At 37.3% G+C, this 26883-nt stretch overlaps 1 protein-coding gene across 2 annotated transcripts; it reads right to left on the bottom strand.

The window, feature by feature from the left end:
• HOOK1 (hook microtubule tethering protein 1) lies at positions 1 to 26779 on the bottom strand. 2 transcript variants are annotated; one of them, XM_042819147.1, is made up of 22 exons: positions 26672 to 26779; positions 22430 to 22515; positions 20679 to 20751; positions 20297 to 20347; positions 18611 to 18743; positions 17660 to 17727; positions 16486 to 16548; positions 15467 to 15550; positions 12579 to 12745; positions 11910 to 12050; positions 10140 to 10341; positions 9483 to 9593; positions 9194 to 9281; positions 9052 to 9112; positions 8350 to 8490; positions 7644 to 7731; positions 7124 to 7158; positions 6489 to 6571; positions 5983 to 6083; positions 5555 to 5656; positions 4442 to 4510; positions 1 to 3527 (listed from the first exon to the last, which is right to left on the bottom strand). In XM_042819147.1, the coding sequence occupies exons 1-22, from the start codon at positions 26720 to 26722 to the stop codon at positions 3369 to 3371; spliced, it is 2157 nt and encodes a 718-aa protein (XP_042675081.1). In that variant the 5' UTR covers positions 26723 to 26779; the 3' UTR covers positions 1 to 3368. The 2 variants fall into 2 exon arrangements, with proteins under 2 accessions (XP_042675081.1, XP_042675082.1); XM_042819148.1 differs by lacking the exon at positions 20297 to 20347.
• Positions 26780 to 26883: the final 104 nt, after the last annotated feature.

Below are 26883 nucleotides of genomic sequence, written 5' to 3'. Positions count from 1 at the left end.
TTCATTTTAAAAATCTTTATGTGAATATAAAAGAATCATTTCCAAAGAAATAAAACAAAAAGAAGTTTAAAAATTAGTGCAACTTTTCAAGTTCTATGCAATACAGTGTTTACATTTGTTTTCAACTGACAATGTAGACACTGATACAACATGAAATCTTACCTCTAGCTGGACTAGTGGAGGAAAAGGAAAAAAGCAAGGAAGCCTTAAGAAAATTATTTTACTAGACATTATCAACTCAAACAATTATTTTTATTTTCTAATTTCTAGACTATGGCTACTTAAAACATTGGTATTGCTTATATTTTTTACTTTCAAGTAAGTGTATATTGTAGAAAATAGAATACCTATATACATATATATTTCATGAAGAAAAACTTAGGTGAAAAATTTATTTTTAGTGACTGTTTCTTAATCCATTACAATACAGTTGTTCTAAAAATCATCTTCTCAAAACTGCTGCCTGATCCACCTTGAGTAAAAGAACCCAACAGCCCTAAATTTCTATTATTGCTACAAAGCACTTCTCCTCCCTTGTGGTTATTTTCTTAGATCTTATATAAAAGAAAATTGTGAGTTAAATGATATGTCACTTATTTTTGCTTCTCGGGATTCATACTACCCGTTTTACCAGAAACCAACCAGAATTACCAATAGTGCTGATGAAATTCAGCAGTATTCCACAGTGTCACCTCAGATGAATCTGTTCCTAACTGTGAAATCTGGAAATGCACACTGCATCAAAGAGCATTGGATTGATGTAGTTCTGCTGTTATGTGGCATGTGAAATGTAGCTACAACACAGCAGTTCTACTTGTAGCTTTTGTTTCATGTTAATGATGTTAACAATACTTTTATTCCTCTTTGCACACCCAGATGAGGTGAAGTGAATACGACAGTATGGCTTAGATTCAAATAATTATTTCTGTGCATCACTTCCTCATTCACAGAGCATAACCCATAACAGCCACTGTTCTGCAGGTTCCCAAAATTCTTAAGAAACACTAAATAACATCGTATTTACCCATCTAAGTTTTAACAGTTTGAAAAAAAGCCAAGGGAGAAAATTTTCTCCAAATACCTGAACATTTTAAATGTTTGCATCCTCAATAGGTTTACTGGAGACCACTCGTACTCTGAAAAAGCCTTATTCCCATCTGTAATTAGGTATTTAAATTTTTCATTTCTGCTTAGAAGATAAGCTTCTAATTAAATAATAAGGAGGTTCTTGGTCATTTTTTGGTCCCAGGGTCCGCAGTTTTGAGAAGAATACAGAGATATTTGCTCCAAGGTTTTCACTATTCAGCACCTGACACGACTACTGACACAGCTCTACTACCGTGAGAAACACCGCATGTACCAAGCCTATTAACTAGATGAGTACTTGAAGGATGTCCAGAGTTTTCATGCTGTAAAGAACAAAAGCTAAGAGACTCATTCAACACCATCAACAACAGGTTCATATTTCACCAGAACACGCTGAAGTACCAGGCTTTAAGAAATGTAAGCATCCTGCTGGGGCTTACTCTCATGTTCTACTGCTCACCACCATCTCCCACACCACCACCAGATTAAACACACAATTGTATCTTAAGAATACAAAAAACAAAACCATCGCTGCCGCAGTCAAAGACTTCAAAACTCAAGAGGTAGTCAAAGAAGCACAGAGTCCTGAAGAACACAAACTGACAGACACAACTGTTCAAAAGCAGTTTGTTGGAATGTTCTTTGCTCATACAACCCGACCTTTCAGATGAATCTGGCTTTTAAATAATACCTTGTATAGATGTAAGTTTCACAAGAGGAAATCTTTATGCAGTGCTTAGGTGTATAAGACTGTAAGCCATCAACACTATTAAGAAGCAATGCTTACTAAGTATTAAAAATGAGAAGTTTCCTTTTCTCTGGCATTGCATACAATGCCCAAGAAGGCAAAAGGGAAGGAAGATTGGGAAGGGAAAAATCAAGGAACAAGCCCTACTGAGGGGCATACAAAATGCAAGACTACTCAAAATTCATAATTCAAACCAAACTCAAAGTAGAAACTTCAATTCTGCAAAACAAAGCTGAACCCAGCTCTCAAATAAAAGATGGCCTTAGTGGTGAAGGTACTCTATGTTTTCAGTGACGAGATCTATAGTAGATTACAGACAGGTGCAGCAACCTCACTTGCACACTGTTAAGTGTATTCATTTCAAGGACTGCTATTACTGTCGTTTAACCAGCTACAACAAATTTGTTCTAGACAGTTTGCAAAAAAGGATGGACATAAATTTCTTAAAAATACAGTTCACAAAAAATGGAACACTTTTGCAATAAAGGGACACACACATTTGGAGAAAGGTAGCAACTCCCCCCTCAAGTGTCAGATATCAATCCTGACTTTTCTCCCTCAGTCTTTGCTGCCAAGGATTAGCAAAGCAGCATTTCACTCACCTGCAGAGCACAGTTAGTTCAGAATAATTGCAGTGAAACTACATTTAAAAATGAAGAAAAATAATTTCTATTCCTAAGGTTGTATAAATAGCTGGAAATAAAGGTTTCTTCCTACACCATCTCCACCTGCAGCCTTGTCCCCTCATCCTCCCACGTCTCACAAATGCAGTGCACAGGTACTCCAGACTTTTAAAACACAGCCCAGACTTGAGTTAATACAATAGGTCTTTTTTTCTTTTTTTTTTTTTCTAAAACAAAAGCTTATTTGGCTTTGGTGAATTCAACATCTTCAAGGTAGGATTTCCTTAGTGTATATAAGCACTAACTTGACCTTTACTTAAATAGACTGCATAATTGTGTCTCTGACTTGAGATGACAAAGCCTGTCTCCTGTCATACAGGTCAACTAGTAATACAATTTTAAAATGTTGTTTTTAAATAAAAGCAAATATTTTCTTGCTTCTAAAATTGTATTTTATATTATATTATAGAAGAAGTATTTTTAAAGCATGTTACCAATTTTTTAAACTTCATTTTAGAAGAGGCCAGCAAAAATGTCAAATATTGCCAGTTTCCTGAAGTATATTTTTGCATAACATCTTCCTATTACAAAAGTCAAGTCTCTAGTCCAAATAAATTGATTAGTTTTAAATATATAGTGCCAATTTTTATATTTACAATATATCTTCAAGGCAAATATAAATCTTAAGTTGTGCTTGTAAATACATACTGTAGTTATTAAATCTACTTCTATTGTGCTACCTTCTGGATACCACTGATCAAGTTAATCAAGCTAAGTTCTTGATAAATTCTGATGCTGAATTCACAGATGCCCACCACTGTAACATCATCTTTCACCAAATAGTTGAAGTGGAAGGTATAAAACATTTAAGGACACTTAAGCATGTAAGCTTCCCTCACTGTCTTTGTGGTTCAATCAGGTGTTGCACTTGGTACTTTAACAGGAAGATTCCTTCTAGTATTGGTGACATGGCGCTGTTGAGCTAGGAAGGATCGTCCTGGGCCATCCCTGCAGGCACCATCACTGCCAAGCAGTCTGGCTTCCATACCTAATTTCTGGAGTGTTAGGCTCTGCAAATGAGATAACACTTATTACACACAGCAAACAAAAGATTGGTCATCTTTCACACACATAGTTAATATGCGTAAGTAATTGCTTTTACCATACTTCTAGGAGAACCTTGTAGTGCCATACAGGGTATGAACCAATGCAAAAGAAAATCAGATTCGTTCACCACAGAATATGTTAATTTTAGTTCATTGCAAAGTTGTTTCTTTATTAAGCATGCTATTTAACTTTGCTTTCATTGTTTGATTTTCCTTCCCAGCCTTCATGAAACTCTATACATCGTTTCAAATGAAAATGAACTTTCTCTAGTCCTTTTCACAGCAATCTAAGATCTAACACTGCAACACTGCTGTAAGTATGGCTCTAACTTAATTTCACAAATGCCACGCTAAAGACTCTACAGATCTGAAGCAGGAGTCTGAAAGTCTTTGAAATCATGGCCTCTCTTTGCCTAGAGTTATGTGAGAAGTGGCTATTGAGCATTAAAGAATTGGGTTTGACAAATCCAGCTGGCAGCTTATGACAGCTTATGACTGTTAAGATGGCAGTCATGACCTATGACAAATTTTAAGTCTCCTGTTCCAAAGCCAAGCAGAAAAGATTAAGTATAATAATTTTACCAAATAGTTGACTATTAAAGCATTTTCCCTTTATATTACTATTGGGAATGTTGATGCTTGGAATATTGATTCCAAGTTCACCTCAAGACTTGAAATTCTAGCTAGGACTCATTAAACTTCGCATTCACCTGCAAGTTGGATATTTCAGACAAGTAGCTAAATTATTGCCTTTCTGTCCTAAGCACCAGTTCACAGTGAATATCCAAAAATAAAAAAAAAGTAATGTTTCAGTGCCACACTTTGCAACATGCACTTTTAAGATTTCTAAAACATTAACAAATGATCTTTTGACCCACCTTGTTGTACCATGCAGTTACAATTAAATTTTCCTCATAATCACGTAACTTAGCAAGTTTGTATTCAGCCTGGAAAGAGATTGGAGAAGACAATCTCAAATAAGACACAGAAATTGTCTGCATAAATTTACTGCAGCTCAGTAAGAAAATAAGTTATGCAGAAGAAAACCTTAAGCATGCAAAGTAACTAGAAGGTATACAAATGTAAATAAAGCTGTTTCCTTAAACAACACAGAGATACCTGAGACAGTGACTACCTCAAGAAGCAACTAACCTTTATACAGAAACTGCACTTCAACTTAGAAACTTATTTTCAAACTGGAAAAATAAAGTGTGAAAGTGTATTGCAAAGTCTAGAAATACTCTGGAAGTCTTTTTGCACTTTAAAGTGAAAGAGACTTAAAGACAAGAACATAACTTGGCAGAATATTCTTGTCACATTACTGAATTTCTATTCTCTATGTACTTTTAATGACTTGTTTGTTCATATAAAAGAAATTTGAGGCTACAACATTTGTTAAGCCAGACCTCTACTAACTCATAGTGATGAATTCTGTATTTGTCAAGTAACTCTTCTAACTCGTCCCATCAATATTGTTATGGAAATAAATGCAGCATTTCCCAGTTCCCCTTTGTTTTTGAACTGCTGCCAATGCTCCTTCCAGAGAATCACAGGCAATGAAATTTTATTAAATTAGCATGTTTTACTCCTCAGTACAGTTTCAAGCACTCCAGTTGATGAAACCATTGATACCACGGGTCTAATAAAACTGTCATTGCCCTAACACCTAGTTAGCCACACAAACTGAATTTCATTACCACCGAAAAAGCTCAGACTCTGCAGCTCTGTACAAGTTACTGTGTGGCAGCAAAATCCTTACTCTTGTGCTGTACTTCATTAACACATCTTAAAAGTTTTTAGAAATATTTCATATTTCTGTTTCAGACATACAAGGAAAGACACTGCTAAAAATCTATAGGTTTAATAGTCTCTGCAGTTCCCAAATAAAAGGAGCATTAAAGGGTACTGGATCATGAGTAACTTCAGTGTCTAACATCCAAGACAGCAGAACACACTAATTGAAGTTATTTTTAAGCATATATAGATTTTACCTCCAATGCTTCAATTTTTTTGTCTCTCTCTGTTATCTGTTTTCTAAGCAACATGATTTCAGCAGATGCTGGATTCAGCTTGGGATCCAAGGTTTTTATCACCTATAAAAGGCAAAACAAATGCATTACATATCAGCTTTGCACCTCGTTTGCTCACAGGAGAAATACAAAAACAGACCGAGTACAAGTTGGTCAAGGAGGATGAGAACCAAGCTTTTGTTTTCTTAATCCAGTAGGAAATAGGATATGAAAAGTTACTGAAGATGACTAATGCATCTCATTGTTCAGGCTGAACTATATATTCTATGTATGTATATATTCTCATACATTTCTGACTGGAATCAAGTAATCAAGGGCAGGAGAGGTTTGGGAACAGGACAAATCAATATAGTCAACAATTTGTGTATCTTCAGAAATATGCCACTCACATTTCTTGCTTTCTCAAGGTACATTTTATATCTTTCTTCCATTGCTTTCATGTCCTCGTCTTTTTTTCGTAAAGCTGCTTCCAGCTCCCCAATCTTCTGGGCTATTTGTGGAAACCACGAACAATGACAACCAAAACAAAGACAGACACGGTACTTAAGCCTCCTCCCTCCTCCTCCCCCCACGTAACTTTTCAGCTGCTATGCAGTTTCCTATCATAGGGTTCCATCTGACTCTGAACTCCCATTTATCATTCAACAAAAGTAACACCCCAAGCAGCCTCAGCCTCTGTGTGCAAAACAAGTAAGCAAAAAAAACCAAACCACCAAAATCAAAAAAGCCCCAAGCGAGTGTTTTTTTAATTGTTTCACATTTCAAATCTACACTCAAGAAGAAAGCCTTATCCAGACTAGTATCTCACCGTCCAGAGACTATGCAAACCATTTCAGAAGACACAACATAGATCCACAGAAGGAAAAAATAAACAGACAAAAAAACCCCGACTTACGGTTCTGACTAACATCAGGCTGTAGTTCTGCAAGAGCAGCCTCTTTCTTCTGTAACTCATCATGAACTTCACTCAATTTTTCCCTACAAATGAAAGAATTAAGCTTAATTCTACGCATGATTTCATGCACGATTCTAAGATACAGCAGTTGCAAGTTAATTGTTGGAAATGTTTAAGCAACAGCTTTAAACTCTGGTGATGCTTTTGAGTTTAAATATTAGTATGCATTTTTGCACAGCAATACAAACCGTAACTGAGATTCAATGCAAAAATTACCTAAGGGTAGAAGCAAGAAAGAAAGTGAACAACAAAAAAACCTCTCTAGCACCTCTTAAGCACGAACTCCATTTGCTGAAAGGGTGGATACATTTCAGAATACTTAAACGCATTTTGAGTTGCGCAAGGGTGATGTTTATAAGTGTTACAGAATCAGAACAATTCAATTACTGCTGGTGAAGAAGAGATGGTTAAGTGGATACCACTGAAAAAGATTCTCAAGACCAGAGCACAATATTTAAAACAGGACTCTGAAAAAGCCACAAGACATCACTATGACGACGTGGGCAGTTTACACGCTACAAGAATCAAATTATTTGGCATAATTAAGTTACTGTGGGTGCATGTGTGTTACTTACATATGTGCTGCCAATTTCTGCTTCAGGTTGCTAGACTACAAAGGAAAGTTAAAATTCAGTTAATTTCAGCATTTCACAATGTGCAATATTAAAAACAAACCTACAAGCGATCACTGAAAACTGATCACATCTAAAAAAGTTAAGCAAGCTTTAGAACCTCCATTTTTTACTTATTCCCATAATTGCATTCATATTTTTTGTACCAGATAGATACCAACTCCAGTATCTTTCTTTCTTTAAAGTTATCCTTCTCATCACAGCACCACTTAGGCATAAAACTAGAGACTTACTGAAGTGAAGTAAAAGGCAGAGGAGTTACAGCTTCTTAAATGGGGAAGGAAAAAAATAGAAAAAAAAAAAGCATCTAGCTAGGATCCTACTTCCTTAGTATCAGTCAACACCAAACACACTGAAAAAGAAGAGGTACATCTAAACAGTATTTGATGCTGCACTGAAGGATTTTAAACAAGAACTGCTAAGCCATATTCATCAGGGTCAAGAAAGCTGAACTTTCACTTACTCCTTCTGTCTTAGAACCTTGCTCCTGTAAAGTCTTTTGCAGATCTTCAATCTGCTGTTGTAACTCTCCAATACGCTCCTTGTTTAGCCTTTAAAGTAGAAAAGCCAAGAAAAGACAGTTAATATCATCAAAACAGATCACAGTACAGTGAGTTTTTTCTTCCTGCCTGACTGATAATTTTGCAGAGGATTTACCCAGCAGGACATAAGCCACAAATAAACTCATTCCAAGTTATTTTAGTATGACTGGGGGTTCTGGTGAAACAAACATCTGGCAGCTCTATTAAACATTTTATAATGATTGAACTGAAACCATTTTAAGGTTTAAGTGAACTTAAACCTTAACTGCTCCTAAGTTATCATGTCCTACAAAACTGCTTTCAGCATTTGTTAACTGACAAAAAAATTCAAACCATATCCCAGCATCATTTGCTTGCAGCGTTAGAAATTGAGTTAGAAAACCAAGAATCAGAGCTAAGAGTATTCTACAGACTACAGTTTCTTCACACCAATCCAGACTCAGAGCTGCTAAATTTTATGTCATATTTTAGATTTCCATCTAGCTTGTCATCATCCCTTCCTGTTCATTTCACACTGGTGAAATTAAATGGGCAACTGGCTGCAAGCACAGTGCTGTGCTACAGATGCCACTCTGAAGGACCAGAAACCACATCTTGCTATATTTTAGATACTGTTTCACCCGTCACCTTTTTTCAGTTTCTAATTCATTTACTGTCCACTGCTTTTGCTCCAGCTGTTTCTGGAGCTCTGTAATACGTTCATTTTCTGATCCTTCCTGTTGCAGTAGAAGCATCTTATTTTCATGCTGAAGCTGAATAAACATTTCTCTGAAAAACAAAACAAAACAAAACACAACACAAAAAAAACCTGAGAAGAAAAGAGTCACCACTGATAGCACTGCTTAAGAAAAAAGAAGAGAAAAAGTTCCTGTTCAACTTAAGTTAAACACAAGTTCTGAAGAATATAGATAAGGTAATAATTTAATTTTGGATGGAAAGGTAACTTAAAATTCAGAAACACCACAAAAGCATTTTCTTGAGATGAGCAAAGTTGTAAATTATGTAACTCCAAACTCAAATTATTTGTGTCTTTATGCTTCACTCTGCCAGACTTTCAAAGTAACCAGAGCTAGCAACTAGCTGTTCTATTTTAGCTGCTGCATATTTTTGTGTATTACATATAGAAAACTGTTATGTTTTTAAGAAAGAATGCAAATCTTTCAGTGTGGGGAAATAATTACTAACAACTACATGAAGAGGCCTATGTAAGCATGAGGGATACAAATCAAGAAGTGGGTGAAAAGGCCCTGAATCTGAGCTTTCATGGAGACAATTATGTTACGTCCCATCCACAAAAATCATAAAACAAACTCAACCTTTATGGCTTACCTATATTCCACTGGCAGAAGCTCAGCAGCAAGATTATCGTGACTTTTAATACGAGATGCATCTGAAATTGCAGAAGTTCAGTTTAGCAAACACACAAAAATCACTGATTATGAGAGAAAAGCCTCTGAAGATAAAGCAGTACCTGTTTGACTCAGATGATCCTGCTGCATCTGTGAGTACCGGAGCTCTTCGTTGGTCTCTTTCAATGCATCACACTGTACTATCAGTCTCTAAGCACACAAATTTGAGATGGAAGTAATTAATACTGCAATATTTTAAGCCCAAATAACATTAATAAGGGGCAGTACTAACATAAGGGGTAGTACTAACTTTTTTTTTTTTATATATATTTTTGTTTTACAGAGATATGTGCACACAGACTCACTGAACACACTCATTTTCATTAGCTGCTCAAATAAGCTCACACTTACCTCTTTTTCTTTGACCAAAGCTTCATGTTTTTCTTCAAGTCGTTTCATTTCAAATGCTAACTTATCAGCTCTTTTAGATTCTTCAGACAGCTTGTGATGAAGCTCCTGGACCTTTTTATTAAGAGATTACATTTAGCATACAAATACACACATGACATTAAGAATTACGTGAGAACCTTCATCCTATCCTATGATCATAAGCATAAATTTTTCTCTTTAAAACTGATTTTTAATATAATGTTAAGAACATCATATGCAAATGGTGATCTCAGTAGCAGCTAAACAGTTTCTCACAAGATTACAAGTTACCTCAGTTAAAGTAAAGGAGAAAAACCTCCAAATAATGGACAACCAACCAATCAAGGAGGAAGCTACAGTTAAGATTGTTAATATGCTTGTTTTCCTCTGTTTTTTAAAGGTGAAGAGCTCTAAGAGGTCTAAGGAGAGAATACAGGTGAAGTCCATGGCCTGTTAATTTAATGTTGATGTTGTCAACCATAAGAGCTAACCACCATATTTGAATATTCAAGTCCATGATATTTGAGATTAAACTACTACTTATTATTTTTTTTTTCCAGTGAAACAAAAATGTTTTCATTTAGGTAAATGTATGTGAAGAAAAAAAAAATAACATCTTTATTATAGGTGCAGCCCTACCTGTCTTTTGTAGGTTTCTAATTGGGCACGGGCTGCATTGGCTTTCCTCAGTTCATCTTCCAAACTGACTGTATTGTGCATGTACATCATGTTAGTTTCCTGCAGAGATTTGACTTGTCTTCGGAAGTCGTTCAGATCCTGCAGCTTTTTACGATACACTTCAACAGTTGACTCCAGCTTACTTGCTTTGTCTGCCGTAGCTCTTAAGGGATAAACAGGAATTAGAAGGCAGACTGTTCTTTCAAAGATTAAATAAATCAGATTCTTCTGACATGCACGTTCAAGCTATTTTCAAAGGAAGGTTCAACATACTTCAGAGCAGAGTTAAATCTTGCAGCTCTGTTTTTAACTGCAAACTTGCTCTTATGTGCAAAGATTGTTTATAAAGAGTGAAATCACCACAGGGCTTACATTGGACTGAGTCAATCGTGCCAGAAGTATGAGCAGACGTTAGTGTATCAAATATCTCTGTGGAATTCTGCAGAGTGTAACTTAAATACACAACATCCTGTGCTGCATAGTTACCTCAAAGTTCTGGTAAGTGGAAAAGACAAAAATGCAGATATCCTCACTAGAGGGATACTGTGAGAAAAACCATTAGCAGATATGATCAAGGATTGCCAGCTGACCATTAACAAAATTTAATATCTGTCTCATATCACTAGAAGCTAGTGCAAGGAAGTTACACGAGAAAATCTATTATTAAGATGTTTTTATTTCTGATGTTATTGAAGAACCACTATAATATAAACACCTGAAATCATTTTTTTCCATGTTTTATTCATATTATGGCCATTGATCCTGGCATGAAAAAAAACTAAGCATGGACTTTTTCCTGTGGTGACGTGGCATTCCCCAGCTTTTCCTTCTCTTTGTTGTAATAAAAATGCTGCAAGAGAGACTTGAAATAACACTTGAGGATAAGTACCAAACCATGGGGGAAGGCTGACAGATTGTTTTGTGATGGTGCTGCCCTGCTGTTACTCTTTCTCCTGGTAACTTCCTTCCGCATCAGTACGTTAAGAGGAATTGCCAGCCCATTCAAATGTCTGATGTAACATGGCAACAATGCAAGCAGGGACCAGTGGCTGGACCAGACTCCAGAGGTGACTGCTGCTTCATCTGCTTTGACACTGCTGGATGTGGAGGGCTGGGAAATACCAAGGGTACCCCCAACATTTATATGCTTGCACGTGTAAGCCAGATAAGTGGTGTTTAATGTAGGCCTTTATGACATTACAGTTGATGTAGTGGTTGAACCTGATTATCTTGAAGGTTCTTCCAACCTAAATGCTGCTATGATTTTCTGTTTTATAAATAGTGGTATTAAGTAGCAAACCTAAATCTAACCTAGAATTCAGATACCAAAAGTTATGTCAAAGTTCTAGCTGCACATGTGCTTTCCGACATCAGAAAAGGCAGGCTCTTGCCAACACGAATGTCCCCCTTTAGTAAAATACATGTATGCATCCCTACAAAAATATCTTCATTCTTCCAGAGCCTAAGTTTCCTTTCATCCCACATGAACAGCAATTTCCGTATTTATTTAATCCTTCTTTACAGAAGAACTCTAAGTTGCTGTTCTTATACAAACAAGAGAAGCTCTGCATGTAATTGCTCTTCATTTCAGCTTTAATTAAGAGCCCTTTTCCAACATGCCCTTTGTATCTTGTTTAGGCGAGAGTTATCCACAGATAGACAAATTCTTAAGAAATACAAAGCTTTGAGGTTAGTCATTAAATCCTACTAATGTGGAGCAGAATTATATACCTAAGAATGTCATTTTCATCTTTCAAGGCTCTAGATTCTTCAGCCAAGGAGGTTAGTTCGTTGTTTCTATGTTGTAGTTCAATCAATTGTTTTTCTAGATCTTCGCAATGGACACGATAATCATCTTTGGCAGCTTCAAGCCTACCACAACAAAAACAGGAAGTCTGTTAAGAATATATTCATCACACATTTGGCTTATAATGTTGCACTTAGTACTAGAACTAATAAAATAGATTTTTAAAAAGGAAACCTATTGATTTAAGAAGCCAAAAAATGGTACAGTAAGTACGAAGCATTTTAATGCCTATTTTTTAACCCACAATGGATTATATTACATATTGTAGGTTATATTATTTCAGGGAACCATATGAAAAATGAAAATGCTTTTTTTTTTTTTCTTTTTTAACATATGGATCACAAAGACTAATGTGTGAAAGGGCCATAAAATAATGATTACAGAATAATGAGTACAGAATAACAACTTGTTTTTTTTTATTAAGGTTGAGGACTGCCTTTAAAATAGGTTATGTTAATACAGTAGTGAAGTGCTACTGAATTTTAGCAAAAGAAATTAAGATGGAAAATCCTGAAAGACTATCAGAAATTCTCAGGATATATTTGACATGACAAGTAAGGCTTTTTTGAAAGAAAAATAAAATGGTTTCATACCTGAAGTTTTCTTCCTGCAGTTGTTCTAGCTGCAACTGCGCATGAAAATACTTTTTTGCTACTGCAGTATTTGGATCATCAAGAGAGTCATCTAATTGCTCCAGCCTGTCATTCAGAATCTCATTTTCTGACACCAAGCTGTTCTTTTCATCCTGAAGGGCAGCCACCTAGCACAGATAAAATAGCATCAACACTGTAAGACCCGTCCAATTGGAAAGAACTAGAGCAAGACAGCAACATGTCACCAAATTAGTTCATGAGAAAGGCTGAGTGTTTAGAAACTTCAGAATGTAAATACATAGCATAGAGATGTTTAGTGTTTGATAGTTGTGAAGCACTAAAGGAAAAGTATCTCTAAAAAAAGAAACTTTTGTAACTGAAACCATGGAAGAGGCGTATGATGCGATATGGAGAGAAACTGATTTTCAGTAGAAAAGATACAATGGGCACCATACAAAAACCGTAAAGTACTGGGGGAAAGGTACTCTCCATCTTGCTTGTCCTTAGCAATAAAAGCAGGATGGCACTGGCACACTCACACAGTACTGCCGTGCGCTCAGCAGTGAACGGCTGCGCAAGAAGCGGTTCCAAGCGCCAGAAGCTGGTAAGCACACACGCAAAAGAAAAAACCTGGACTGCTTCAGATAGAGCATGCATTTTTTGCAACAAGTTCGAAACTGAGTGTTCACAGCTAAGCAAATGAGAATACGGCACTGTACTGAAACAGTAGGTATATTAACAGCCATAAAATGGGGGAGGATTAAGAGGGTGGAACTTGTAAAGTTTTTCTAGTGAAAACTACTGTGTTAATTTTAACATCCTGTCAAACATAAGAGCATGTAGCACGTGTTAGTTAACTGGCATTTAAACAGGGACAATATGCTTTGTGGGTTATGCTTTCCTGAATCATAAAGAAAACCTACCTTTCTTATATTCTTGGAATCTATCAAGGAAGATTGAGACCTTACAAGTGAATTTATTAAGAATTAGTTTAAATGAGAAGTGTCAATCATTATTATGGCTTCAATAAATAAGTTAAAAAAGCATATCATGGTGACATTATTAGATAAAACATCAGATACATATAACCTAAACCATGCAATACTAAGTAACAGCATGTTTGTGATTGAAATTTAAAAGTTTATCAAACAGATCTAAGAAACAAAATGATTTTTCCTGCAACACTTCATTAGATGCTGGCTTTCTAGGTCCAGCCTTTTTTAAGTACTGGATAACAACTTTCTGTATACCTGCATGCAGAAACACCTGTGAGTAAACAGCATTTCAGCCTTACTCAGTGTAATACTTCCTGTCCAAGGTTCAGCCACTCCTTAGATCATAGAGTGGCCTGGGTTGAAAAGGACCTCAAAGATCATGTAGTTTCACTCCCCTGCTGTGTGCAGGTCACCAACCAGCAGCCCAGGCTGCCCAGAGCCACATCCAGCCTGGCCTTGAATGCCTCCAGGGATGGGGCATCCACAGCCTCCTTGGGCAACCTGTTCCTTTGCCTCACCACCCTCTGTGTGAAAAACTTCCTCCTAATATCTAACCTGAACCTCCCCTGTCTCAGTTTAAAACCATTCCGCCTTGTCCTATCACTATCACCCTCTTATACAGTTGTACTCCCTCCTGTTTATACGCTCCCTTCAAGTACTGGAAGGCCACAATGAGGTCTCCCTGGAGCCTTCTCTTCTCCAGGCTAAACAAGCCCAGTTCCCTCAACCTTTCTTCATCTCTAGAAGTGAGAACTGAACAGTACATACAATGCTTTCCAAAGTTTAACAACTGTAATCTGCAAATTCAACTGTCAGAGCAATGCTCTTGCACATTTAAAAGAAATTGTTTTCTCCTTCAGGGTTCTATTCACAAGAACTCTTACGTCTCTGCTTTTACCAAGAAGGCTTACTATTGCTTCAGGAAAAAGAACTGAATTACTATTTTAAGTCCCCAAGAAGATCATCCTATCCTATCTACAGTTAGTAACCAGAACTCCCTTTCTATGCAGACACAACTATTTCAGTCATTACTGTCTGTAAGAAATCTAAAATTGGTCTCTGGAGTTATTTATTGCTAAGGCTCATACAGCCAGTACAGCACTCTGGCTCCTACAAGAAGATGCCACACAAACGTTTGCTTTGTACGGGATCAAATATGAGATGAGCTGCTTTAGCACATAAGCCTCTTTCTATTCTCACAAAGGAATCAGACTTAGGGCTAGCACTTGTCTAATTTTCTTTAGAAAAAAAATAAAAAATAAAAATTCAAGTTCTCACTTATTGCTGTGAAATCAACAAATCCTTTCTCAAAAGAGACTCAACTGCTATTACCACTAAAAACAGAGGTACATGTATTATCTTTGCAAGTTAAGCAAGGGGCTAAGCAAGTAATTAGATTCTTATTTCTATTTCTCAAAATATTCTCCATGATCAAACTGTGTACAAGAAAGCTCAAATTTTTAGATAAATTTTATAATCTTGTATCAACTGTTTTTTAAAAAAGCATAATTTTCCTTTGATTAAAGTTAATGACTGATTAGTAAATGAATGGCATTTCTTTTTAATATAAAGTTCAAAGGACTAACAGCAGCAGTGATAAAAAGCTGTGGCATCTTTGTTTTGATGGCTGTTTGCTACTAGAGGCGAACATAAAGGTAACAATGAAACAACCTCTGGGTTAAGAGTTGACACAGGACCTCAGCTTACATTTCCATCAGCAAAGTCATTGTATACAGTGTAGAGAACGGTTGCTTCCCCCCTCCAAGAAAATACAATTAAGAAATCTCATTAAAAGTTAAATGAATACAAAATTCAGTTTGACTTTCCTAATTTCTGCATCTTAACAACACCACTACTACACACTGAAGAAATAAGCTGTTTACTGTTTCTTACCTGTAAATCTAGCTCTTGACATCTTTGTGCCAACTCCTCTTTTTCTGCTATTGCTTCTTGAAGATCCTCCAAAGCTTTTTTAAGCTTTAAAAGAACAAAGACAGTCAAACACTTCTAGTCTCCGAAGCGTCTCAATTGCTTAAATAAATCATTTAAAGAAGGACATTAGGCACTCACACAGAGTTAGAAACCTGTATCTACTGTTGCATCAAGACCTCAGTTCATTTAAACACAGTTTAAATGAGTACTGCCTGTATTAAGTACTGAAACTCAAACATTCAAATTCAGTACAACTTACGCGAAAAGCAAAACAAGAACAAATAAAACCAGAGGTAACTGTATTGTCACAATTTCAAAGTCTATGCCTATTAAATGCCTCCAGTTCCTTGGATCACATATGCTCATTAAGTTAGTTCTGAGACTCATACATGTGGATCAAATCTAAAAGTGGGATGCCTATCTTCCTTTTCTCAACATTAAATTCATTGTCAATACAGCAATATCTTTTAAAATTCAAGCTTGCTCTGGGCAATCAAATACCTTCATCTCAGAAGAAAACAAAGCATTTAGTCTGATACAGCTGAGTCTTGATGTACCCTTAGCTCTTCTTGCTACATAGATTTGTATTGGTAGGTTCTACACCACCAAGGAGGATTACCTAGCTTCCTTCACATATATTTTAAAGAAGCTTTATTAGCACAAGCCTTTTAATCCATTTCTTAGAACTGGCAATAAAAGAGAGCATTACCTTACTGTATAATAGCTTACATCAGGATGTTCTACCTTTTTTGAACGGTTTAATGCCAGCTCTGACAGAACAGACATCAAGCAGTTTGTGCAGAGAGAAGAAAAAAAGATCTAACATATTTGTTGATTGTTTTGTTGTCATTGGTTTTGTCTATTTTGTTTTGTTTTTAGAACTGGAGAGGAAGAGTAGTCCTCTTCATTTGAGGGAGGTCAAGATACCAGCATAATCTTCAGTCTGGAATTACAACAACTACAGAGTGTTAAGCACACACCTGTTGTTCCATTTCACTTGGTGCATCACTTGCAGAAGAACCCATTGCTTCCTTGCTCATGAGCTACAGAAAAAGGCCACAGGAAGAAGAAAGAAAAAAAAAAAAAGGTTAAATAGGAGGTTAATATTCTGAAAATCCACTATCTACTACTGCTGCATACCAGCTGTATTTTCTATCATGTCCTTGTTCCCCTCCAGTACATAAAAACAGATTAACAATAATAAAAATATTCATTGTTGATACAGAATTTGAAGAAAATCTAGAGTAAGAGAGCTGATCCTCCCCCCCCCAACTGAAGTGCAAACAGTAACGTGTTACTTGATGAATATATTCCTCAGTCAAGTTAAAACAGCAGACCAGAAGATAGGGTTTCACCCCTCAAATTTAATAGTTATCATACTTCTTTGTGCCACTGTGAGCTAATTGCCATTAAAAGCAAACAACAGGAACGTTAACACAGCTTTCCTTGATCTCTGATACAAAGATGCACATTGTTTGTCAGCAGTTAAAGGGCTTCACTGCTTACTCAGGAAGTACAGTATTACTTCTTGACCTCACTCAGTTTGATTAGTCACAAAACAACAAATGAGGTGTATGGAATGATTTCTGGAAATAGGATGGATTTTAAACCTATATAGATCATTTTAATCAGGAAATTTTAAAGTCTAATACTATCTCCATTGTTATCTTGACAGGGGTGCATTTACACATTAATTTTTCTTCCAATGTCAGTACTGCAGTTATTGACTACTTCCACATTTTGCTGAGCTTCAGTCCTGACCCTCAACAAATGTGACTATGCTCTGAGCTGGATCACTGAGATGATCTAACTAAGAACATAATAAGATGGCAGCAGGAGAGAACCATGACAAAAATAGAAGGGAATCAGCTGGGAGTTCGTACATCAGGAGCTGTCAGAACAATGCAGCCCCACGTTATGATCAACAGTCTGGATACAAGACTATAAACAGGGAAGAAACTTCAGATCCAGATTACAATCTAATCAGCAGTTGGCAACTAGATATGTTTCTTAACATTTCTGTTAAGAAATGCACTTCCACAAGTTGTACATTTGGACATGGGACTAAAAGCAAGACTATTTGGTTGGTGGCTATCATCTCCAAATAGTTACACAAATTTCTCAGCTGAGTGCACTAGGCTGGGAGTTACTTACTTCTTGAATGGCTGTCATGACAACATGTTGAACAGACTCTTCAAGGGTCATGATATTTTGTATGTGTTCTGGGGAAAGTAAGATTTGTAGTGATTAATAACAATGTTCATCTTGATGCTTTGAACAACTTGACAACTTTTTAGAAAGATCCAGGAGAAACTGCTCTCTAAAGAGCTGCTCCTAAACAGGTAGTGCTCTTCTCACACAGAGCATTAGCATTAACCAACGTCACCATAATCCAATTAAACAGTAAGGAATTATAAATTCCTAAGTGAACAAATTTTATCCTGTATACAACAGAGAAAGGAGATCAAGACACACATACTTCCACAGCACTTTTTCTAATACTCACCTATACAGATGCACATGAATACGTTTTTGCAAAAAGTCAAAACCCTTGCAAGTGAATTAATCAAGTGTAACAAAAGACATTTACTGCTAGTATCTTCATTGCCAATGCAACCTGACAGCTTACTTCCTATGCGCTCTTTGATGCAATCATTCCAGACTACCCAGGAATCGAACCTATTCTGTGAATGAAAGCATGGCAAGGTTTTTTTAGCCACCAGCTCTTGTGAGAGACAAATAAAACTTCAGCTTCTGCAGATAAACAGAAGGTAGCTTTTCATTTAACTTGCTTGAGTGGTAGCAGTTGAATAATATGTTTGAAGTCTTTATTTGTATTTTACAATGTAGGAATAATTCCCCCACGCATACTTTAGACTATTCTTACCCAATCCTGAACAGTTTGAATCTTAAAGTTTGAGTATTATACACGAATTTCCATAGGTGTTCTCTGCTTTTAAGTAAATACCAGTTTCAGGTTAGGCATCTGATTAGGCAACAGAGACATCTTGATACATAAGAAAGATTCTACGTGCCTTCCACCTTAAAAATCACCATGTCCTGAGTCAGTCTGCTGTTTGTTCATCAGATAAAGGCAGTGCATACCTTGTTTCTTTTCACAGTTGACCGCACAGCCTAAAATAAGCTGCATAAGCCTCCCCAGTTCAGTAGGATCTGATTTCTCAGAAATCTTATTTAAGTCCGGAATAAGTTCTTCTGAAATCTGCTGATCCAAAAACTGAAACATAATCAAAAAGAGACATCGGACTTTTGGTTTTGCTTACCATGAAATCATGAGTCATTCAAGAAATTTCGACAATGAAGGGGCCATTAATAAATTTGTTATGAAAAAACTTATGGAAGGAAAAGCTTGTAACCATTAAATGCAGAGATACAAACTAAAAATACTGTTTTATCAGGGAGTACATATTATTATTAGCCTAGGAAATCTGAAATGGCCTCGATAAAACAAATGCTGTTAACACATTTGTTACAGGACTTCATACATGATACAGACCTAACACAAACTATTCTTTTATGGGGCAAGAAAAAGCAGTTCTAAACTCCCTCTCCTCGAGTGTGCACTTGCGTAGGGGGTACTCAGTACAGTGCTAGCCAGTGTCTTTTATGAACCTCTGTACCTGATGTTTGCCTCCAATATAATCAAAAGTAGATGGCATTGAGATATACTGAAATCAGCCAGCAATTATTACCATGTAGTTACGCACTTCAGTAAGAGTTCATTAGAATTGTCCCAGCAAGAACATAAATTTTGAAAGTCTATTAACTGGGGTGTGTCATCTTTGTTATTATTTTTTTTAAATGACCATTTGCAGAAGCAAATGAAGCAGCAGTAAGTTAAAGATCTTATGACAGCCCTCAGATATGAGATAATTATTTTCTTCTACCAACAAGACAAAAAATATATATATTTATTTATATTTATTTATATATAGAATACATATATATATATATTCTAAATTTATTTCTAAAATTCTATATTCTAAATTCTAAAATTCTATAATTCTAAATTTATTTCCTCCCTTAGGTTTTCATCAACCTAAACAAACTCCACTCCTGGGCTTGCCAGAGAACCTCAATGCTGGAATATGGAATGGCTTGGCACTTGATATCACAAGAGGTGAAACCAAGAAGCAGTAAGATGATCAGGTAAGTTTTTCACTGTAATTAATCACTGTAATCACTGTCCATAAAAATTACAATGCTTTCTATTACTCTTTGTTTTTGTTGTTTTTTTTAAGTCATGACACAGCACCCATTTACAGCTACTGCACTTGATCTGCGTAAGAGAGAACACCATCATCTTGATCCCCAGCATTTATAATTTATCTCCCAGCTTCTAGATGAATATGAGAATAGGCTAAGGCTGTTAAATGTGTTCCTGTTGAATAGGAAAGGATTAAAGCTTTACTTGGAAGGAGCAAAATGAAGGTACATCCAAAAGCCTGCAGGATTCTGTAATTCAGTACTTCTGACATTTGTCCAGGCAGCAACAGAAAAATAGTCTCCAGATTATACTCTAAGTCTTATCTAAATTATACATGCTTAAGAATGTATGTGTGTGATACACATAAACATATCCAATTTTATACGATTACACTAATTTTTGTCCATTCAGATCTCTCATTTAACCAGATAATTACTACATACATCCTACCCAAAAAGCCCCTCATACACACTACTTAGCCAAGGTGAAAGAGGAAAAAAAAATAGGGCCCTAAGAGAAAGAGAAAAGCATATTTATTGATTAGAACAATCAGAATTCCATACCTCATGATAGTAGTCCATAATTCCTTGCAGTATTTTCTTCAGATTACTGGACTAATTGTTGTACATGAAAGATAAGGTTACAGGTTTTTATTAATCTATTATTTAAGTACAGTGAAATCAATAATTTTTACAATCAAATGTTTATAAAGCAGCTCTGGAAGAGGACCACAATGACAGAGGAAGAGAAATATCACAACAGAAAATCCCCACGCACCAATTCCAGAAGTCACTCAAGCTATTAATAAACAGTTCAAGTACGTTCAACGTAACCTCAGCAAGTCTGAGCCTAATTCTGATCTGTAGATTTTGGATGGCCAGGCAGGCTCAGGAGGGACACCAGATCCACACTCATAAAACTTCTATTACTCAGAGTTTTTAATACCTTTATCCTCCAGTTGTCACCAACATCTTCTTTAATGCGATTTAACCAAGATGCATCAAACCAAGCAACATCTCTGAAACGAAATTAAACGATTGAAGCATTAATAAGCACGCGTGTAAATAAATAAGGCGTCAGATTCTCAGCATTAAATCATCATGATGTTTAACTAGGGTCTTTAATGAAGCAAGAACTCCAGGAGATTGCATGTCATACTCATGTCACAGGAAATATCCATCCTCCTGGCTGAATTAAGATAGCATCTTCCTGGCCAGAAAGAATTTCTGTACATGTTTGAGCCATCTAGACCTGGAAACACAAGTAGGTAAAGGCCTTTTTGTCACACTCAGTTACTACACCTACCAAAGCTGTCACAGTGCTGTACAGAAATGTCATCATTTGGAAAGAGCTGTCATTAAATTTGCTACCTACTTTTGTACATTTGGACTTTTCACAGCATTCACTGCAATTATTCAAAGGCACTTATCGAGGAAAAAAATAGACATTTTATCTACTTTCATTTGACAGTAGTTGTTCTTGATAGTTTCATTTCTATCTGTTTACCCTAGACAGAACTATATTCACTTTCACCAGCATAAATGGGTTGTTGGCAGAGGAGTTTATACACCGTAAGCTGCAAAAAGCTACAATCACATCATATCTAACTGTATCTCAACTTTTACACAGCATTGTTTATCCACTGATATCAAAGCACCTAATAAGAGACAGCTATTACCCCCACTATTCACTAACTTGCTTTTAAATAAAATTGTCCTCAACAACCCTAGCATCACAAAACATACAGTAAGCCAATGTTCTGGCCATTATGCTACACTGCTGCTACAGATCTTTGCCTGTAGGAGTGCTGATTATTTCTTATTCTCTGATCCTGACACGGCTGTCTGACTGACACACTGGTTTAGCAATAGTGGCATCCTGCAGGGACATCTAGCTAAGTAACAGCGACAAGCAGAGCTTGTTAACACACACAGCACAGAGATGCTGGGAAGTGACCCTCAGCAAATCTTCACTAGGCAACCCCACACCAATTGTTGTACACCTCAGGAAAAGGGTGAGTGTTTACACAACACTCCTCAAGATCTGTAAAAATAAACCTTTTTAGGTCGACAAGTAATTTCTAAATAATCAAAAATACAGTTTGCATAAGAAATGATAATTTATTATTGGAATCACCACCCAAACCAAAACTGCAGTGATAACTAGTTTCAATAAATGCCTCATGTCAGAATCCTCTTTGAGGAGACTTCAAGTTCGAAAATTAACAGGTCACTCAGTTGAGCTCTGTTTGTCATCATGCCAGTACAACAATGATTTTGCTGGTGATCAGCCCACTCCCACTACTACTGCTAAGTAGTAATGGACCAGTGCCTTTTGAACTTTCAGTTCCTTATTCCTTATTCCATAGAGGAACATAACCCTAAACTATGGGTATCCACTGAAACACTGCTGATAAGAAAATTGAAAAAGATCGTATTTTTTGCCTTGTTACTCCTAAGTATAAATTTAATAATACAGTATTAGAATATCTCCTCATCCCCTTCTCCTTTCTATCACTTTATTGTACCGCTATATTTTTGTTCAGGGGATGATTTGAAGACACACTTCATTTTCTGCTACAAGCCACCTGCTCTGAATTTAGAACTGTATAATAAACCTCTGGGTGGGAAAATGACTTACATACACAAGCCTCAAGAAATTAAATACCTGTTCTTTGAACTCATGTATCAACTTACATTTGATGAAGCACCTGAGCCATGGCAACACCATTGGTCAAATCCTGAACATTCCTGCAAGGTGCGGCAGTGTTGAACGTCTGCAACTAGAAGAGTGAAAAACTTAGTCAGTTTTCTTAGTGGACAGAAGGACACAACATAAGTTACCAATTTCCTTTTCCTCTTTAGGAACGAGGTCCATCTATATACTTTTCAGACCGTCCCCTTCTTTTGTGGGCAGTCTGAAATTCTTTTGAATGATGTAGATTTTAACCTAATTCCCTCAGTATTTGTAGCTGTTGATTACAACGTGTACCTTAAAAGTTTGCTTTACCATGCTTTGTTTTTCCATACTAGCGTTTTTATTAAACCTCAAATTATAAATCACTAATTTGGGAACTAAAGGTCCCATTCACCCACCCCTCAGATTATGTTGGAACACTTAACTGTGAATACATATTGCCTCAAGAAAAATTGGCATCAAACAGAAAGTGAACGCTGAATAAGATAAAAATAATCCAGCCTTTTATTGATGCACTTCGTAACAGAAGTCACAGCACAAATATGTCCTGACATTATTTGGTGATTAAGAACAAAAGGGAGAAAATTATGCAAAAACACTGGAAAATGCAGTTATCTGAGAGCTATGGCACACTTGGGGGATATGAAGATGACTGAGAAAGACTGAAGCATTTGAAGCAGTGCAAGCTGGCAATGTACTTACTTCCTTCAACACAGGAATTCAAACATCAGTCCACAGATGATCTTATTAAAACGTACAATTTCAAAATACTGTTACACAAAATAAACTTCTACTGTAAAATCTACTATACATCTTCTCCTGGTACTTGAATTTCATTCGTATACTGTTCCTGATATTTACAGCTAAAATAGCTTTATATTTCCTGGCAATTTCCAAACATCACACTACCTAGAGCATCCAATCACGTTTAAGCAAGTCACCTCTTCTACATATTTCTACCTAAAGATTAAGCAACAAAGCCCCAGTTTTCACTCTTCACCCCTATTAGAGAACCAGATTACAGATGAAAGTTCTTTATAGGAAGTTTACTGATCTATATGTATGTAATATGTATTACGTACTATCTATTCTGTATGAATTATTCAATCCAATCCTTGTGTTCTAGCTACTGCTTCTAGGCACAAGTATAAATGGAGTCCCTTTGTGCAAGGACTACACAAACGGGATTCAGCTCCCATCCTGACCATTCAAATTTAACAGCCAAACTCAAAGAACGAACAATTTCAACACTTCTGCATTGTTACAGAGCTCTGCAATGAGCATTTGCCTATCAGACTGCTATACACACAGCCTATAACCAACTATCCCATCAGTCTGAGGAAGCATCTATAACACCAGCATCACACATCCACAGGATGCTCTTTTGTCGGGCTATCTATCAAGCTCTGCATCCAATACTAACAGTTTCAAGCTATAAAGCCTTAAAACAGATGTACCCAGGTCCTCAAGTCACACCACATAAGGCAAAAAGTTTCTAAAACTGTTCATGTAACCCCAGAGGAGGGAGAAACAAACAATTTTTTATTCATTTATTTTTCAATTTGAAAAGTCTTCTTAAAATCTTGTATTAAAGCGAGCAAGAAGTCAGTAATCCCTTACAGGTTACATAAAAGATTAAGCAGAACACAAACTTGATTGACAGCACTGCTTTCTAATAGCATAGCAGCTTTCGTGTCAACACAGGAGCAGACATAAGCTCACATGTCAAGATTCAGCACGCCAGAATTCAGGGTTTTATGGCACAATACTTCAGTGCTGCCTTGGATACACAGCCTTGTAAACCAAATAAATTGCTAAGTAGGGTAACAGGTTCTGTCATTTTAGTTCTATGACCAAGGCCACCTAATTCTGCAAAAGCTGAGCAAATAGCTTTAGAAAACCTTGTGGTGTGCAGCTGCTTTATGTATGCTGCTATCTAGAGGAATAAAACAGCTCATTGGGATTAAGCAAAAAGCAAGAACAAGAGTCTTAGTCTCTGCACATTTTAAAGTTTTATAAGAGTCTACAAACAATATGATAGTAGGGGTATTAATTAAGGATTCTCCAAACCCCATGCCAATGCAGTCATTTCCTCTGAGTGTTTTTTCTGTATTTACAAAACCAACATGATTTGGGAGCACAGGGAGGAGGTTGGTAGAAGCAACTGCAGATTTTTAGTTTGCACCAGTACTAATTTTTTCAAATTTGATTAGTTTTTTTAAATATAGCCTCAAGGACACGCTGCTACTCAAGCTAAAGACCATTTCAGGAGTCTGGCTTAAACAACCACCCCATTTATTTCTCCATCAGGAGCAGATATCTTTCTCATAGGCATACACTATGACTATACACAAGACTAAGTCACAGGGACATTAACATTACAAATACTGCCAGTGCCATAAAGCACCGAAATAAAAGCACATCTGTTGTAAAAAAAAGCCTTCTGTCTCCACACTGCCATAAGAGAACTGGGGAGGACGATTTAGTTCCACCAGACTTTCAAACCCCTCCCTTTTAGAGACAGTTTTAACACAGTCTTCCTTGTGCATCTTCTGATCTGCACATGTAAAGCTTTGGATTATGCACTCTCATATCAGATATCTAAACGATACTTCAAGAAGGAGATCATAACCAAGCAGAAACAAGGTTTTCCTGTAAACAAACCAGTTCAGTAGGTTTTCATACCAGTGACTGAAAGAAGTTGTGTCAGTGACTTCTGTACAAACAAGATCAAGCCTTTACCATGACATGATTTTTATTCAGCTTTGGACACAAAAAGATTCAATTTACACGTGTCACACTTGTCACCCACACCTGATTTCACATAATTCAGCTCTGCTTTTAGATCAGGAGTGCTAATGCAAAATGAACTATGGGGGGAAAACTGATTCTAAGGCACACTGTACTTCCAATCCCCACATGCAATCCTTATTCACTTTCCTCCCTCTTTTATTAAATTACAGATGACACACACCAAAACACACATATGCTATGAAACTGCAACATACACACACACATACACATATATTTAAAGGCCAATGTGCACAAATGCCTCACAAATACTTTCAAGGCATTACAGTTCTCTGGCCATTCCCCTACAGAGGATCTGCTATGCAGAAGTGACCCATATGTAGAGAGGTTTATCTTAACACTGCTCCAGTTTGGAGACGAAAACAGCAGAAAACTGAGAGGTACAGTACCAGAACATCCCCAGCTCTACTGATAGAGCTCCTACATGCCATTCATAGAATCACAAAACAGCCTGGGTTGAAAAGGACCACAACGATCATCTCGTTACAACCCCCTGCTTTGTGCAGGGTCTCCAACCACCAGACCAGGCTGCCCAGAACCACATCCAGCCTGACCTTGGATGCCTCCAGGGATGGGGCATCCACTCCTACCCAGAGTTGACTTCACATGCAGGAACCAGTTTATTTTCTTCACTTAAGAGAATTGTTTCTGCGGTGGACTGGTGAGCTCTTAACACATTTTAACACAATCTTAACACACATTACTTAATTTTTCTTAGGAATTCATGCACATCCCCTGTGTAGTTTAATGCAACTATATTACATTTTTCTATAACGTCATCAAAATATTCAACTCAATGACACCCACGTTACAGAACTAACAGGTAGCATTTTTAAGCAATGAATGTTTCCTACTATAAAATGTGCCCAAATTGTGGGGAAAAAAAGGCTAGGGAGATACAGCAGCAGAACACAGTCATAAACAAGGCGACCAGGCTTTTGTTGTACTGCTGAATAAACAAATGCAAACTTTTATTACAACAGAGACCTGCAGAACCTTCTCAGATGGCTTCTCCACGTTGCCTCAGCATTCCCTTTCAGACCCCGCTGGATATTGCGGCCATACTAAACAATCAGGCACAAAAGAAACTTGGAAAGGACAAACTGAACGAAGCTGTGTGGTTTCTGCTCCTGATGATGATCACTGTTAATTACAGAGCGGTTTCCACACTGAAGAACCGCTGCTCGGGCCCACAGGACATTTACTACACGGGACATTCACCACACCGCCTCCGCAGGGCTATTTCTGACAGAACGTTTTCCCGTCATTAAGCACCGTTTCGTGACGCAGGCCCGGATCTCACAGCCCGCCCTCCCCGGCTCCCACACGGCTCCTCAACCCCCGGCCCGCCCTCCGTCACCGCGGCAACACCGGGAGCCCAACAGGTGCCCGCGCGGCCTTGACGGAACGGGCCCTCCAGCGCCACTCACCCACAGGATGAGGCTGTCACAGAGCAGCGGGTCCGCCGCCTTCGCCTCCATGGCGTCAGCCTCTTCTCGGCGCCCGCCGCCTCCGCTCAGGGCGGCTGCGCAAGCATCCGATACGCGGGACGCGCTGACGGCGGGAACCACGCGCGGCTGACGTGACGGCTCCCGCCACGCGCCCACCTCCGCGCGGAGAGAGGGACGGCACACTCCGCACG

This window comes from Centrocercus urophasianus, unplaced genomic scaffold (assembly GCF_019232065.1).
Source record: "Centrocercus urophasianus isolate 14NV4802_14NV808 unplaced genomic scaffold, USGS_Curo_1.0 seq_18, whole genome shotgun sequence".
Taxonomy (NCBI): Eukaryota; Metazoa; Chordata; class Aves; order Galliformes; family Phasianidae; genus Centrocercus; species Centrocercus urophasianus.
This window is presented reverse-complemented; position numbering and strand designations above follow the sequence as displayed.

What these genes read in the sequence shown, in the direction of transcription:
- HOOK1 (XM_042819147.1), bottom strand. Translation starts at nt 26,722, where the DNA reads ATGGAGGCGAAGGCGGCGGACCCGCTGCTCTGTGACAGCCTCATCCTG. An exon ending in TTATGGACTACTATCATGAG is followed by an intron (nt 18,744 to 20,296) that starts GTATGGAATTCT and finishes ATTATGTTTCAG; the next exon opens with TTTTTGGATCAGCAGATTTC. An exon ending in TAACTGCATGGTACAACAAG is followed by an intron (nt 3,528 to 4,441) that starts GTGGGTCAAAAG and finishes TCTCATTTGCAG; the next exon opens with AGCCTAACACTCCAGAAATT.